This window comes from Lathyrus oleraceus, chromosome 2 (genome assembly GCF_024323335.1).
Source record: "Lathyrus oleraceus cultivar Zhongwan6 chromosome 2, CAAS_Psat_ZW6_1.0, whole genome shotgun sequence".
NCBI lineage: Eukaryota > Viridiplantae > Streptophyta > Magnoliopsida > Fabales > Fabaceae > Lathyrus > Lathyrus oleraceus.
In genome coordinates, this window is record NC_066580.1 from 333,998,273 (window position 1) to 334,016,160 (window position 17,888).

At 44.4% G+C, this 17,888-nt stretch overlaps 2 protein-coding genes across 2 annotated transcripts; one reads left to right on the top strand and one right to left on the bottom strand.

The window, feature by feature from the left end:
* Nucleotides 1–637: 637 nt before the first annotated feature.
* Nucleotides 638–6,238, top strand: LOC127123097 (uncharacterized). The gene is made up of 2 exons (XM_051053355.1): nucleotides 638–4,708; nucleotides 5,576–6,238. Exons 1-2 carry the CDS (start codon nucleotides 638–640, stop codon nucleotides 6,236–6,238), a joined length of 4,734 nt encoding a protein of 1,577 aa, XP_050909312.1.
* Nucleotides 6,239–11,856: 5,618 nt separating this feature from the next.
* On the bottom strand, nucleotides 11,857–13,740 carry LOC127119373 (xyloglucan O-acetyltransferase 2). Its single transcript, XM_051049600.1, has 2 exons — nucleotides 13,409–13,740; nucleotides 11,857–13,177 (listed from the first exon to the last, which is right to left on the bottom strand). Exons 1-2 carry the CDS (start codon nucleotides 13,620–13,622, stop codon nucleotides 12,090–12,092), a joined length of 1,302 nt encoding a protein of 433 aa, XP_050905557.1. The 5' UTR covers nucleotides 13,623–13,740; the 3' UTR covers nucleotides 11,857–12,089.
* Between the last annotated feature and the right edge of the window lie 4,148 nt (nucleotides 13,741–17,888).

The window sequence follows — 17,888 nt, forward strand, 5'->3', positions numbered from 1 at the left end:
CTCGCCAAGCCCACGTCCAAACGGCCATGTCCACACGACCACGAGGACGCGTCAGGTGGACGACAGTCCGCCCGACGAACGTCTCCCCGGGCCCTTAAACACGTGTCGGACAGTGAGCGGGTCCTCCTCGTACGATCTCCATCCACTCACCGTCAACCCACGTTGCGGGCACCTCAGTTGTGTCGGGCAGGGCCTTAACGGCATCCCACTCACCACGTCACCCAACTCCCCTATATTGTCGCCTTAGGGATAGGGGCAGTTGGACCAGGGGGCAGACTTTGGTCTAGGTCTTAACGCTTCTTACGCGTCCCCTGGCAGCTCCTCCTTGGGCCTAGCTAATCCAGCCCATTAGGAGCCTTGGCCCAGCGCTGGGGGCTCACTATAAATACCCCTTTCATGGCAAAGGGGCAGGTATTCTAACTCACACTCTGATAACCTCATTCTGTACCTTTTCTGACTTAAACATTGGAGCACTTTGCAGGTACACCCCCCTTTTCACTTCATTCTCCGGCCCATTCACCAAGACCTTGGAAGGCCCTCCTGATCAGGTGAGATCAGTGGCGCCGTCTGTGGGAACTAGCTATCCCCATCTTCATCAAACGAGGATCAAAAGCTCATTCATTTCTGTCCTTCCAACATGGCCGGAGAACAACATAGCGATCACAGCCGTCCCCTCGTCAACTACAACATGGACGACGGCCCGCCATCCCATGAGGCGGACGTTCGGGACGGTCATCCATCCACCCCGTCTCCAGAGCCCCAAAACAACGGAGATGTCCCTCACGCCCACAATTTAGGGGCAGAGACATTTCATCCCATTCCCGTTCCCGTTGAAGGAGACGCCGTAATGATTGCCATGGTGAATGCCCTCAATCAGGCCGGTTCTATGCTCCACCAGCAGCACGAACGAATCATGGCCCTCGAAGCCGAACGACAAGAGGCCCGGCCCCAGCCGGTGAGTAGGATACAACAACGTCCGGAGCCAACGAAGAAGCGAGGACGTCGCTCTCCCGAACCCCACGCCAGCAGGGCACGCGCCCATCGTGACGGTGGTCGAGCGAGAACATCACCAAGGCGCGGGCACAGCCCCGACAACAACGAACTGTCTCCCTTAAGGAGCGACGAGGAAGATTTGCATTGCCCCCTATCTCGGGCAATAATGGAAGCCCCGCTCCCCAAAGGCATGGAGAAACCGCCAAACCTAGCTGTGTACGACGGGACTACAGATCCCGACGATCACGTCGACAACGTCAACGCGATGCTCGACTACCGCAATGATATAACCGGGCACCTCAAATGCCGACTGTTCTCAACGACCCTCAGGAAAGGGGCCATGGCCTGGTACAAAAGCTTGGCCCCTGAGTCCATTACGTCATGGAGAGTCATGAGGTCCATGTTCACCCGGCACTTTACAGCTTCCCGTCGTCACCCCAAGACTGAGGCGACCCTTGAAGCCATAGTGCAGAAGAAGAATGAAACGCTGCGCTCATACATCGAGCGATTCAACCAGGAAGCTGTCGAGGTAGATACCACCGAGCACATGAAGAAGTATCTCCTCGAGAGAGGTCTCTTACCCGGCAGTGAACTTAGCAGAGCCGTAGGGATCGAGCCTCCCCGCACCTTAAACGAGCTCCTGCATAAAGCCCAGGCCTACATCAGATACGAGGAAAAGCAGGTGGCACACAATGCCCGCAGCGGACGTAACGCTGGGGAGACCGAGCACTCAAAACGCGAGGACACGAGCATTTCCCGTCGCAACGGAGACAGACGAAGAGAAGAAAGACCTCGCGAGCTCCGGGAAGGAAGAGGCCCCGCGGGCAGATATAGCGAGTACACCTTACTGACAGCTCCTCGAGAGCGTATCCTCGCAGAATGTATCAACTCTGAATTTAAGCAGGGCAGGGTCAGGTTCCCAAAACCGTCTGCACCAAAGCCCCACACCGACAAATCAAAGTACTGCCGGTTCCACAGAAGTCACGGACACGTGACCGAAGACTGCGTCCACCTGAAAGATGCGATTGAAATTTTAATCCAAGAAGGGCACCTGAAGCAGTACACGAGGAAGAACGAAGCTCCCAGACACGACGAGCCAGAGAAGAAGAGACCCCGGGAAAACACACCCCCCGACAACTCTCCCTATCAAGTGGCCCTCTGCGTGTCACGACCGGAAGATTTCTTCCCCCCCGAACCATTGCCCGAGGGCAAGATCACTGCACTCAGCCCCTGGGAAGACTTCCCTACCACACTGGTGATATCAGGAGGAGGAACTAACGGGGAATCCGCGGCCCTCTCCGTCAAACGCAAGTTCGACGAACTCCTACTGACTGCCCCCGAGCAGAAAGCGACATTGACAAAATACCGGGGAAAATCCAACCCAATATCCTTCTTCCTGGAGGAACTCCCGGGCGGATCCCCGAACTCGGCCATCCCACTATTGATTAGAGCAAAGATGGCCAGATTCGACGTACGACGCATCCTGGTCGACGAAGGCAGCTCAGTGGATATCATGTACGTCCACCTCTTCAAGACTCTGAAGCTAGACAAGACCAACTTAGCCCCCTACGTCGGATCAGATCTCCAAGGATTCAACGGAGCAACAACCAGACCGTGGGGATATGTTGAGCTCCTCGTCACTTTCGGCGAACAAGAAACGGCCAGGGAAGTCAAAATCCAATTCCTGGTCGTAGACTGTCCGTCTCTCTACAATTGCATCTTTGGACGCCCGACGCTGGCCGAACTCACTGCGGTCCCATCCACCGTCCACCTGAAGATGAAATACTACACCAAATTGGGACGTGTGGTCACCATCCATGGTGACATCGAAGCAGCCCGGCGATGCTACGACGCCGCAGTAAAAGGACAGGCCGTAGTCAGCACGAAGAGCAACTGCAACAACAAAAAACTCAAGACCGAGGATCCTGCCCGAGGAGTCAACGCCATCGACCTCGACTGTCGCATCGGGCTGGACGAGACCGGAGAGGGGAGGTTCCCCAAGGAACGCTCTCTCGAACACCCGGTCCGACCAATCCCCGACGGGGAGTTCGAACTCATTCCTCTTGGGGACGATCCGGAAAGGACGGTGAAGATAGGTAAGGGACTACCCGAGGAAACAAGAGAAGAGCTAGTAGCATGCCTCAAAGAGAACTCCGACCTCTTCGCGTGGAATGCCGCAGAAATGCCCGGGCTGGACCCCGAGATCGCGTGTCATAAGCTAGCTGTAGACCGGGCAGCCAAGCCCATAGCACAGCGTAGACGCAAGCAATCGCCCGAAAAGGCAGAGGCTGCCGAGCGAGCTGTAAAAGACCTCTTAGAGGCAAATTTTATTTCTGAAGCCCAGTACACAACCTGGCTCTCTAATGTAGTCCTCGTTAAGAAAAATAATGGAAAATGGCGTATGTGTGTTGATTATACTGATCTTAATAGGGCTTGCCCGAAAGATGCTTTCCCCCTCCCTAATATAGACTCGCTCGTTGACAACTCTGCAGGTTTTAAACTCTTGTCCTTCATGGACGCATATAGTGGATACAACCAGATCCCTATGTCGCCCGCAGACAAGAAACACACAGCGTTCATGACCCCAACGGGCAATTACTACTACAACGTGATGCCGTTCGGGCTCAAGAACGCTGGCGCTACATACCAACGCATGATGAACAAAGTCTTCAAGGACGAAATAGGGGACATGCTCGAAGTGTACATGGACGACATGATCGTCAAATCACACGAGGAGGTAACCCATGCTCGACACCTTACGAAGGTATTCGAGCAGGCGAGACAGTGTAAAATGAGGTTCAACCCCGAGAAATGCACGTTCGGAGTCCGGGCAGGCAAGTTCCTCGGTTTCTATCTCACCGAAAGAGGGATCGAGGCCAACCCCGACAAATGCCGGGCATTCTCGGAGTTTCCGACCCCAAAAACCAAAAAATCGATCCAGTCACTCAATGGAGTGCTCGCCTCACTCTCCCGTTTCATCGCCAAGTCCGCCCAGCACGCATTGCCATTCTTCAGACTCCTTCGCAAAGAGGCTACCTTTGACTGGACCGATGAATGCGAACAAGCGCTACTCCATCTAAAGAAGGTTCTGTCCCAACCCCCGGTCTTATCACGGCCATCAGAAAAGGAAACCCTATACTTATACCTATCCGTGGCAACCGAGGCCGTCAGCGCCGTTCTAATAAGAGAAACCGACGAAGGACAAAAGCCCATCTATTTTACGAGTAAAGCACTCCAAGGTCCCGAGCTCCGATATCAGCAAATCGAAAAGGTCGCCCTGGCCCTCATCAACACAGCGAGGAGACTACGATATTACTTCCTCGCACACACGATAAAGGTGAGGACCGACCAGCCAATCAAACAGCTGCTCGGGCGCCCGGATATGGCCGGGAGGATGCTCAAGTGGTCATTAGAACTCTCCGAATTCGACATACAATACGAAAGTAGGAAAGCCTTGAAAGCTCAGGCGCTGGCCGACTTCGTCGCGGAGATGACCCACTGCCCGACTCCAGCAGAAAGCGCCCACAAATGGACGATCTTCGTCGATGGCGCCTCTAGCACATCAGGCAGCGGGGCCGGGATCATCCTCGAAAATGAAGAAGGGATCCTGATAGAGGTATCGTTAGCGCTAGCATTCCCAACATCAAACAACCAAGCCGAATACGAAGCCTTCCTCGCAGGCCTGAGGTTAGCCGACGACCTGGGAGCAAAAGAGGTAAAAATATCCACCGACTCCCAGCTCGTGGCCTCACAAGTGCGAGGAGAATACCAAACCAAGAACGACAACCTCCTCGGGTACTTGTCCCTCGTCAAAGAAAAACTTGATAGATTTGAAAAATGGGAAGTTCAACACATACCCCGCGAGCACAACACACGGGCAGACGTTCTCTCGAAACTAGCCAGCACGAGGAAAAAGGGTGGGAATAAATCAGTAATCCAAGAAATTCTCCCGCGGCCCAGCATCGACAAACTACCGCCTCCACTCGAGGTCAACGCTATTGGAGATGCCCACTGTTGGATGACACCCATCTACAATTACCTCACACGAGACGAACTCCCGGCTGACCCGAAAGAGGCGGCCATTGTCAAACGACGCGCATGCTCGTACGTACTCCTCGAAGGCAAACTCTACCGGAGAGGATTCTCCATCCCACTACTCAAATGCGTCGAGGAAGAGAAAGTCCCCGACATACTTGGAGAGATACATCGGGGAATTAACGCTCAACACCTCGGCGGACGATCGCTCGCACGAAAAGCCCTTCGAGCAGGCTACTACTGGCCGACCATGCAAAACGATTCGAAAGAGCACGTCAAAAGATGTGACAAATGCCAACGACATGCCGACATGCACCTCGCACCCCCGAACGACCTCAGATCGTTGTCTTCCCCATGGCCCTTCGCGTGGTGGGGCATGGACATCCTCGGACCCTTCGTCACCGGATCATATCAGAATAAATACCTCATCGTCGGGGTGGATTACTTCACCAAATGGATCGAGGCGGAGGCACTGGCTAAAATAACCGCGCAGAACATTCTCCGGTTCTTCAAACGCAACATCCTCGCTCGGTTCGGTATACCCCAGGCACTTGTCACAGACAACGGGACACAATTCACGGACGGAGGATTCCAGGACTTCATCGCCAGCCTGGGCACCACACAGCATTTCACGTCTGTCGAGCATCCGCAGACGAACGGGCAAGCAGAGGCGGCCAACAGGGTAATCTTACGTGGCCTCAAACGCAGACTCGGCGAGGCAAAGAGGGCATGGGTCGAGGAGCTACATAGCGTCCTATGGGCCTACCGCACGACACCGCATTCTACCACCGGGGAAACCCCGTTCCGACTAACTTACGGCACCGAGGCAGTCATCCCGGTGGAGATACGGACGCCAACGAGGAGGACAGAGGAGCCCCTAGACGAGGAAATGAACGATGAAACCCTTAGAGCCGAGCTCGACCTAGTCGAGGAGATACGTTCCGAAGCAGCTCTCCGGGAAACAACCCTCAAACAAAAGATAGCACTACGTCATGACGCGAAAGTCATAAAAAGAGAGTTCCAGGTCGGCACCCTGGTCCTCAGAAGAAACCAGAAAAACCCGAGAGAGGGCAAACTGGCGGCCAACTGGGAAGGCCCTTACCGCGTCCGCGACAAAACGAGCAACGGGGCCTATTACCTAGAAAACCTACAAGGAGAACAACTCGCTCGACCATGGAACGCAGAAAAACTTAGACAATATTACAGCTAAGTACGCCACGGGGAGACGTGGCAGGTACGGCCACGCTCTTCGTCCCCAAAACCCCAGGGAGGAACCACGAGACCCGGGAACGATCCGGGGTCACACAACAAACACAACCCTCCCCGACGGTTGGGATCTTGACCAAGACCCAACGTCGAAGTACCAAGACTGGCAGGGCACCCAGCTCGCGATGGGAGGACCCAAGCCTCGGGACCAGGGTTCGAACAACGGACCCGGGCTTCGATACCCACGGGCACAAAGCCCGACACTTCGTCGGTTCCCTAAACCGAGGAGATTAACAAAGTCGAGCAGAGTACGAATTCATGCAAACAAATATCAAACACAAACGAGCACAATGAACGGTAACAAAAATATTCATACATTAGAAACGACAAAGGCGGCCGAAGCCAAGTACGCCCGAAGGCCATATTACAACGCCCGAAGGCCAAAATACATGAGGCACGCAGGCCATGATAAGAAAAACATATAAACTAAGACTCCGCTCGGAGCTCCTCTTCATCCTCTTCTTCTTCTTCTCCCCCCAGCTCCTCCTCCACTTCAAACGGGCAGATGATCTCACCATCCCGGACGCAGCAGTTATAGGCCGACCCTTCCGTCACCAACTCAGGGTTCAGAAGCCCGAGCTGCTCGACAGCATTGTCGAAACCCTCTTTGAAGCAGGCCACAAGATCTTGGTTGAGAGTCCGGATATGCCCTAGCAGCTCACCGCGCGAGCCAAAGGCGCGTTCCTCCTCGGTCTCATCTGCCAGAGGACGGACCTTTCCCTCGAGAGACTCAACCTGAGCCCGTAGGTAGGCGTTGTCCTCGGTCAGCTTCTGATGGTCGACCACCTGCTCTTCCAGGCTCGCCTTAGCAGCCTTCAACTGGTCCCTCTCCCTTTCCACCTCCTCCAGCTTCTGGCGCAGCCCTTCCTGCAGCTGATGCTCTTCTTTGTAGTCCGACAGATCTTGAGATAGTCTTTCCTTCTCTGTCCGAACCTGCAAAAGGGCTTCCTCCAGCGAGGCGGTGGAGACCGCAGTGTCGGTCAGAACCATGGCCGTCTCCATCACCCGGATGACGGCAGCAATATCCCTGGCCAGATCTTTCCTCCGGGCAGCAACATCCTGGTCCAGAATAGCCTTGGCCTCAGGCGCAGGCACAGCAATCGACTCCTCGGCCTTGAAGAACGACCGTTCCACATAGCAGGGAGGCAGAAGATAGCTGCCCGGTCCATGCGAACCTCCTGGAGACGACCTGGTAAGGGCCCCAGCCGGACGCTTCCGTTTATGGAGGGGAGAAGCCGCTGGCGACGGACTGCTGTCAGGAATGGTGATCGGGTTAAGCCGAGGAGGAGAGGAAGGAATCACGCTCGCCGCCTGCGAGGGACCGACCCCGGCATCGCCAGCAATCTCCGAGACACGGGCCGCAGTTTTCTTCTTCTTCTTGGGCACCCGGTCAGGAGCGCCGACCTGATTCGCCAGCTTCAGCACCCGATCACGAGCATTGGGCATGGCACCTGCAAATAAATTACACACAAACGTTAGCGACCGAAGTCATAAACAGAAATAAAAAGCTAAACAAAGTCTGCCTACTCAATAACGCCAGAGCTTCCTCCTCGGTATCACACTCGAGCAGAGCCTTCGTATTGATATAACGCGTCTCGGTGATTAGCTCCCCGGCCTCATCCAGGTAGGGCACGCCCTGTCGATTCGCCCAGAACGCCAAGCTGAAGCTCTGCACGTAATCGACCAGCTTCTTGTACGCGAGCCTATCCTCCTCGCCGAGCATCGCGTACTTGACCCGGTAATGCGCTGTGGAGAGATCGAAATGATCACGCTGCCACCTCAGCGGTATCTTCGACATCAGCGTCTCCTCCCCGTTGGGTTCCCGTTGATAGTAGTAGAGAGAGTGAAGGGCAGCCCGGGTAATCGGCATCACCACGTACCACCGGCTTTTGAAATGGCGAACAGAATCCTCGTACGTCTTGAACAGACGCACGGGCTGCTTGAAAGAAACCCAACTGTGGCGGCCACGGGAACCGGACCTCTGGAGATGGAACACGTGGAAGAAGAGAGCCCGGGTGCAACCAATGCCGAGGAACTGGCAAACTAACTCGAATGCCCGCATAAATGCGAGGGCATTAGGATGTAGTTGGGACGGCGCCAGCCGGAGCCACTTGAAGACCGACATCTGGAAGGAGCTGAAGGGCAGTCTCATCCCCGCCTCACGAAAAGCAAATTCGTACATGGTGAACTGCTTCCCCGGGAAATGATGACAAATGCGGTCTTCTTCCTTGGGGGCGCAGCAATACCAGTTCGGTGGATCCTCCCGGTTTATGGCCTCGACCATAGCGTGAGCAGTGATGGCTTCGTCACAGAAGTCTGATTCCTCCTCCAAGGGCTCGTCCGCAACCCAGGAGAAGTCGACCTGCCCGGAAGAGGAGGCGTGTTCGGTACCATCTCGGACACTCCCATCCCCGACAGGAAGACGAGCGATTGTCGCGTCGTCGGTGGAGGACCCAGAATCTTCCTTCCTCGGTCGTAAGCGCCCGGTAACACCTGAAACGCAGACAGAAAGAGTGAATTCGACGTCGTATCAAATCCACCCTTCCACCGCAGGTCAAGTGAAAGGGCGTAGCGGCGACGGACACTAACCGTGCTCAACTCGGTGGCCCGCGCATTCTATGGAGACCGGGCATAAACTTCATACAACCTATGCAAGTGTTGCCCGGCATATGAAGTTTATGCCCGGTACAGTAGGATCCCAACCCTATTTTCTACCATCTAATATACACCTACAGTCCACTACACTGTCCCTAAGTTAAACCTAACCACATTTCTACGAAAATAGCATGCGTTTGACAGAAAACAACAAGGAAAAAGAATGGGTCACAGTGGAAAACCGTACCTGACATAGTTAAGTTGAAAAGGTACGGTGGTGTCCGAGCAGAAACGGTGGTTCATATAGGAGGACGGGCGGAGACGGCGGTCCAGACGGTTGAGAGAGCAAACGAGAGAGAATGTGGAGAACTCCGGTGAACGCGTGAGCAAAAAGAAAAAGTGGAAATGAAGTTACTCAACCCCTTTTTATAGGGCTTGGCACGTAGACCAACACGCTAGGTCATCATTACCTAGCCTGCCTACGCCGTCTTTGCGCGCGAAACGAAGCGACCCCACTAATTCTGAGACACGTCTGTCAAAGATGAGAAGCTGAAGCGACCCGAGCACCTATCCATCTCCTCGACTCACCAAGACGCCACCTCCCCGCGTCATACCCACGTTTACTACAAGGAAGGCGCAGATCAACCGACCACCTCCATCCCCGACATTCCCGAAGAAAGGGTCGGTCATGAATAGGTCTGGCACGACCTCGCCTGTCTAACGGTCAAGCTTCCCCATCGTCGCGGGGAACCCTTAGTCGAAACATAAGTCATCCCTCTGGCTCGGAGACTCGACTTGGGGGGCTCCTGTTCCGGACTGGGCCATGACCCTAGGCACGGCACGGCCCAATACTCGCCAAGCCCACGTCCAAACGGCCATGTCCACACGACCACGAGGACGCGTCAGGTGGACGACAGTCCGCCCGACGAACGTCTCCCCGGGCCCTTAAACACGTGTCGGACAGTGAGCGGGTCCTCCTCGTACGATCTCCATCCACTCACCGTCAACCCACGTTGCGGGCACCTCAGTTGTGTCGGGCAGGGCCTTAACGGCATCCCACTCACCACGTCACCCAACTCCCCTATATTGTCGCCTTAGGGATAGGGGCAGTTGGACCAGGGGGCAGACTTTGGTCTAGGTCTTAACGCTTCTTACGCGTCCCCTGGCAGCTCCTCCTTGGGCCTAGCTAATCCAGCCCATTAGGAGCCTTGGCCCAGCGCTGGGGGCTCACTATAAATACCCCTTTCATGGCAAAGGGGCAGGTATTCTAACTCACACTCTGATAACCTCATTCTGTACCTTTTCTGACTTAAACATTGGAGCACTTTGCAGGTACACCCCCCTTTTCACTTCATTCTCCGGCCCATTCACCAAGACCTTGGAAGGCCCTCCTGATCAGGTGAGATCACTTACCAAATATATAAATTTCCAAACTGCATTAGCAAATTGTGATATGATAGATAAAATTGTATTAGAAAACAAGTACACATTCAATTTTTGACAAGAATTCTTCACACTGTTATTTGCATGTTGTTCCTTGACCTTAGAACTTGGTTTAGTGATTGTAGATCTTCAACCACCTCTCCCTCCACCTTTAATTTTGTTTGCAAAATATTATTTACTTTACAAAAAAAAAAATAGAGATAGAGAGAGGGGTGGTTGAAGAACTACAATCACTAAATAGAGTTCTAACCGTTAAAGTGCAAAATACAGATAAAGAGTTGAAGATCTTTCGTCAAGCATTGAACGTGAACTTGTTCTTCTAATATAACTTAATTTGTCATATTATAATTTTCTAGTGCAAATTAAAAGGTTATATGTTTGGTGAGCATTGACGAAATAATCATTCCAAATAATTTATAATAAACTCAGGTGTATATATCACAACGGTTGTTTAGTACAACCGTTGTTAAATATTATGCATTAAAGAATATCGCAACGGTTGTTTAAAGTAACTGTTGTGGTAGTTAACGCGCTACATAGATACAATTATAGTCACACGATTGTGGTGAAAAACATAATACGTACAATCACACATTACCTCACAACGGTTATGCCAACGTGGTGTTATCCCTTTATCAACTGTTGTGATATGTGTTTTTCGAAGTAGTGTCTTTATCGAATTTTGTGGTATCCTAAAAATGAATAATGTCTAACCCACCACTATTTAATTAAGATGGTTCCCTTCTCCGTTAGGGATAGAGCTAGAGTGTGACTACAATCGATGTCGGCAAATTCCATTTCGACATGGACTAGCTAAAAATTGTGTTTCTTAAGCTAAAATTCCTTTTTTAACACCACACCCATGTCGCCTTTTCCACCTTAATCTTTCTTGCTAGCATGCCTCTTCCAATCTTAGCCCAATCATGTGAATCAATGTTACTTTATTTTTTAAATTTATTTTTATTTTATAAAAAAATTAGGGTATTAACATTCAACACGCTTCGCTCACGTCTGCTTGTTATTTGTGCATGCCAACATGTGAAGAATACACGCTACCATATGCCCTTTATGTTTCACTATTTACTCTTTTTGTTTGTTCACCTAGTCATTTGTTTCATTTCATAACAGTCAAATGATCTTAATAGTCAATTTATGAATTGATATCATGTTTTTGGCTATAAATAAAGAGTTTCGTTCAACTCTCTATTCACACAAAACTTGAAATATTTCACGTTTATCTTTGGCTACCATAACTTAAAGTAGTATTTGTATCATATACAATAGTGCATTTCTAGAACTGTTTGAGCAGTAGAATACCGATTTGTAAAATTCATATAGTATTATTATCTTATAATAATGTTTTTCTTTAAATACATATGCTAATGATTAAAAGTGTGAATGAGATGGGGAGAATAACTCAATTGATGTTTGCTAGATGGACTAGATAGGTGCAGAGTTGTTGATCTTGAGTTTCATCACTACAGCTACATTTCTTTATTTTTTTTTATAATGTAATAAAGTAAATAAATTATTGATATTTATAAATTAATAACTTAAAAAAATTTAAAAATACAGAAAAAACTAAAATGTGAATAAAAGGATAAAAACAATCAATCATTCTTGTATTGAAATCTCCTTATTAAAAGAAGTATTTTATTTATAATGCAATATCCATGATTACATGGATGATGGAATTATATAAATATTAATTAATTTAGAAGTATATGAGAGATGTCTCACCCTTTTCTATGGATATTTTACCCCCACTTCTTCATCACCTCTAAAAATATCTCATTCCAAGTATCTATAGGTCCTGGTAAACACCAATGCAGACAATCCTTTTGCACATATTTTTGAACTCCATTTGCAAATGGAAAATGATTCATATAAGGACCAGGATGGCCATCTGGTCTCAATAGGGCCAATTTAGTTACATCCATAATCTCAAATCTAATTCCTCCAAATTGTTTCGCTTTGACCTTAGCATTTTCCACTTCTTCTATCTCTATCCTTCTAATCTCACCTTCCATTCCTCCAACTACCTTTTCCTCTTTCCTATAAGGCTTAGACTTTGAACAACCACCACCCTTATTCCAATCACCTTCAAAATGATCTGGTGAAAATGTTTTCACAATCACATCAATTCCATTTCCCTTAGCAACTTTCCTCTCAACTATACTATTAAGAGTAGTCCTCAAAGTCTTTCTCAATGGAACATAAAAGTCCATTTGAGTATGATTAAACTCAGGACAATTCAAGCTACCAATAACTACACCATTCTCATAGTAAATTGAAGGAAGCAAAAACCAACGCCCAGTTGATATCACAATCATGTCCAATAGATCAATATCCCTTGCCCACCTCTCATTGACAAGATCCAAAAACATTGTATTATAATATTGTCCTTCATTTGATCTTTCAACACCATGAACTAGAAATGGGGACCAATACAAAGAAAAGTTTACATTATGAGAAGGGAAATGCCACCGACGAAATTTTTTGTCCTCCCCATTTTGGTAAACAAGATAAGGTGTTGAAGTAGTTGATAACATGCAAAGAAGTGACTCTAATTGGTTCCTAGCCAAGGAATCTCCAACAAAGGCTATGTGTTTATTTTGAATGAGTTTGAGGAAAGTGTTTGGTTCAAACCTTGGAAGATTGCACTCATTTGGTTTCCATCTCCAATAAAGATAGCCTAAATCAGGCCTTCCATTGGTGGTGCATTTCTCAGTCTCTTTGATTGTGTCACATGTTGTGACATTGTATAATGGTTCTCTCATGTCACTTACCCAATCTCCATTTGAATAGTCACATGATTTCTCATAATCATAAGCCGTGTTCTTTTCTGCAAAAAAAAAATGTTAATAAAAACCAATAAATCATTAATAAGTACAAAATTGCTAGATACTTAATGACAAACTCAACTAGTAGATTTTATAATAAAAAAAAAACATTAGCAACCACAATATAAAAAAAAACTATATTTTTGCAACACACTTTTAATTGTCAATTTAAAAGCTTTGCTTCTAAAGATTCTAGAATTTTGAGTAGAAATTAATTATGCATATATATATACCGGTATTAAAAGTTGAAGGAGGAGGAGAAGAAATAGATGAGTTGTAGGTGAAAATGGAGGTAGAATGAAGAAGCTGAGTTGGTGAATGAGTAAGAGAGAAAAGGTTGAAGTATAAGCAAAGAAATAATATGGGAAGAAATGAATAGAGAGACAATTGAAAAATTCTCTTATTGGTGGAAGGAGGATTATCATTGAAGGGGTTTGTGCTTCCCATTTTCGCAGCCACTGGTCACTGTTTTGTGATATTGTCGGTTGAGAAGAGTGAAGAAGAAAAACAGATTATGTCACTTGTTATTGCTTTGTGTGTTTGATTTGCAAAATAAAAAGTACAGGAGATAGAACATGGTATTAGACAGTACAGTATAAAACAATTTTTTTTATATATTTTAGTGTATTTGATGGTCAATGTATTGGAAATTTTTTATCTATTTTGTTTGATATATTTATACATCAAATAGTATAATTTTTACTATAATATATTTTTATTAATATATAAAATATTAATATTCATGAATAAAAATATTAAATAAGAAGAAGGAGAAGAAAAATAAGAGAGAAAAATGATTTATTTTATTTTATTTTATATTCTATTCATCGAACAAAAATAATATACTTTTATTATAATATTCCTTATTAATAAATAAAATACTAATATTCTATTTATAAATCAAAATATTAAATAGAGAGAAATTAAAATGGTATTTTAAATTTTTTGATAATTTATGTTTGACACAAAAAAATTCTTGTGATTTATTAAGAGACAAGAATTCATATTCTTATCCTGTCTCTTATGGTATATTGTGTTTGATTTATCATGTTTAGCATATAATAGTTATAATGCTTTAATATTATTTCATTTTATAATAAAATCTGACTATAAATACATCAATAAAGGAAGAGAAAGGACACCCTTTAATTTTTTAGTCACAAATTTTATTTTAATATTTTATTAGGTAAATTACTCACGCGTTGCTTGTGTATTATTATAGTCATATTTACATTTTAAAAGAGGAATGTTAATGTGTGTTTTGGGATATTTTTTAAGAGATTAAAAATATATTCTTATTTTTTTGTAAAATATTTGTATTTAATGAATTGAAAATTGAAATAAATTAACTTTTTCAAAATAAAAAGCTATTATTTTTTTAAAAGACTTGTATTCTATGCATTTAAAATTAAAATAATGACTTTTTAAAAGAATATTATCTATTTTTTTAAAGATTATTATTTGCTTGTAGTTTTGACAATTATATGTAATTTTTTTTCAATTGTTGTAGCATATTATGTGTTTAAATTTGAAGTTAAAAGTAAAAAAAATACATTTTTATTCCTTAAAAAAGTTAATTTATTTCAATTTTTAATATATTAAATATAATATTTAAAAAAAACATATATTTTTAAACTCTTAAAGAATGTCCCTAAAACAATCATCAGCATAAATGTTAACGAGTGTCCAGAAATATTCTTTAAAAGTAAAAAATAAATACTTTTTTTAAATACTTCTATTTAATGCATTAAAAATTAATATAAATTGAGTTTTTATTTTTTTACTGTCAAAATAAATTGAATTTTTCAAAAACTAAAAAGATATATTTTTTATAAAACTTATATTTAATACCTTAAAAATTAAAATAATGAATATTTTTAATGTAAAATTTATTTTTTAAAAATTTTAAAGAGTACTTCTTAGACGATAGCATGAATCTAATTTAAAAAATATTTCACTCAATTTGTCTACACTAAATCTTAAGTAATAAATTGACTTAGTTTTAATTCTATATCAATGATTATTTTTTAATGAACACCAATATGATAAAAAGTATTTTAAAGTGCAGTTTCATCAATCAAATCATCTTTATAGTAAAACTTTTGTTTAACCTGCACATATTTTTTGCCTATTTTCTCTAAATATCAAAAGACATAATATTAAATGGAAAATTAATTATTTTAGAAACTTTGTAATACCAAATTAAATTAAAAAAATTAAAAATTATTAACTTTTAAAAAACATAAAGTTAATTAATTTATTAATCTTGCCTACCTTCTTTATGTAATTACTCTAAATAAAAAATAAATAAAGATTTCAAGGTGAATTTATTATTCAAGGAAATTTCTACTTACATTAAAAAAATTAATATTATTAAACTACTATTAAACAAATACATTAATCAATTAGTATTATTATTTAATATATAACTTCTTATGATATTCTCTTCGTGAAAAAAAATTTAAAAACAATAACATATAGTTTTGTTATTTAAAAAAATGCCACCTATTAAATTTTCAGCATCATAGATATTATTCAAAAAGAACTATTTTTACTTATTTACAAAAATTATAAATGTGTTTAAAAAAAATTAGAATCTATATGAAATTTTCTTTATTCAATAGCATATAATAATTGCTCTAATTTTTATGGTTAAATTACAGTTTTGGTCCCCGTTGTTGGTGCAAAGGTAAAATAAATGATGAATGGAAATATTTTTTTAAGAGAATGACGGCTACAAAACATGATAAAAGTTACAATGATTGTCACCCTCTTTATAAGCTAAAACTAGGGTTACTAGAATAGGATAAAATACTAAAATACCCTCTAACAAACTTAGGGGCTAAGAAAATAATATAATTAATAAATATGAATTACTTCTAATACCATCCCTTAATTCATATTCCATCAAAACTTGTAACACCAATTCCATCCCTTAATCTGAGGAATTGACCAGTCTTGATAGCTTTCGTCAGAGCATCTGCTAACTGTTTCTGAGTGCTGCAGTGTACAACTTCTAACACTCCCCTCTGAACTTGATGTCTCAGAAAATGATACTTGGTCTCAATGTGCTTGCTTCTCCCATGCAACACTGGGTTTCTGGCAAGATTGATTGCAGACTTGTTGTCAATCATCAGCTTCAGAGGTTTGTTTACTTTAATCTTCAGATCCTGCAATAGATTCAGAATCCACACAGCTTGGCATGCAGTAACAGCACCTGCAATGTATTCAGCTTCACAAGTTGACAACGCCACAACAGGTTGCTTCTTGGAACACCAAGAAATGGGACCTCCCAGAAATTTGAATAAGTACCCAGACGTACTTCTTCTGTCAACTCTGTCTCCACACCAATCAGAATCTGAATAACTCAAAAGTTCTGACTCATCCTTTCTTCCAGAGGGAAATAATACTCCATACTTCAGAGTTCCCTTGATATACCTCAGAATCCTGACTACAGCTTGGTAATGGGACCACTTAGGTTTACTCATGAACCTACTAACCATCCCAACTGAATAGCAAATATCAGGTCTGGTATTGCACAAATACCTCAGAGAACCAACCAACTGTTTGAAGGTTGTAGCGTCCACATCCTTTCCATCAGAGTCAGAATCCAGCTTCTGATTTGTATCAGAAGGTGTGACAGCAATCTTACAATTCTTTAGTTCAAATCTCTTCAGAAGTTCTAATTCATACTTGAGCTGATGCAAAATAATACCTTTCTCAGAGTATCTGAACTCCATCCCTAGAAAGTATGTCATTTTGCCTAGATCAGTCATTTCGAATTCATTCATCAGAACTTTCTTGAACTTGGCTATCTCCTGTTCAGAACTTCCAGTCAGCAGTATATCATCAACATATAAACATAACAGAGTCATATTTCCTTCAGAAGTATGCTGAACATAGACACCGTACTCCATCTCACATTTCTGAAAGCCTTGCTTCTTGAAAAATGAATCAATCTTCTGATTCCAAGCTCTGGGCGCTTGTTTCAATCCATATAGAGCTTTGTATAATCTGTACACCATCCCTTCCTGATTCTTTTTCACAAATCCAGGAGGTTGTGACACGTAAACTTCTTCTTCTAATGGACCGTTCAGAAATGCAGATTTTACATCTAAATGCATCAGAGGCCAATTCCTGTTAGCAGCTATTGCAATCACCATTCTGATTGTTTCATGTCTTGCTACAGGTGCAAACACTTCAGAGTAATCCAACCCAGGTTTCTGTAGAAATCCTCTGGCTACCAACCTTGCTTTATGTTTGCCAATTGAACCATCTGGCTTTAACTTCTGCTTGAAAACCCATCTGACGCTGATGGCTTTCTTGTCTTTTGGAAGTTCTGTCAGCTTCCAAGTCTTGTTTCTCTCTATAGCATCAAGTTCTTCTTTCATGGCCTTCAGCCAGAGCTTCTACTTAAGAGCCTCTTCTGTACTTATGGGTTCAGAGTCTACTAACATGGCACACTGAATAACTTCTCCTTCAGAGTCTACTTCAGTGTCTTGCAGCATGTCAAATTCTGCATATCTTCTGGGGATGTTTCTGATTCTTTGTGGTCTCTGAACTTGTTCAGAGTCTTGAGCTTCAGAGTTTCTAGCTTCAGATGGTTGACTTCCTCCAGAGCTTTGACCATCTTCAGGGGCTGGCATATTTCCAGAGTCTGAATTGCCACCAGAATCTGGATTACCATCAGAGTCTGGGTCATCAGAGTCTGGA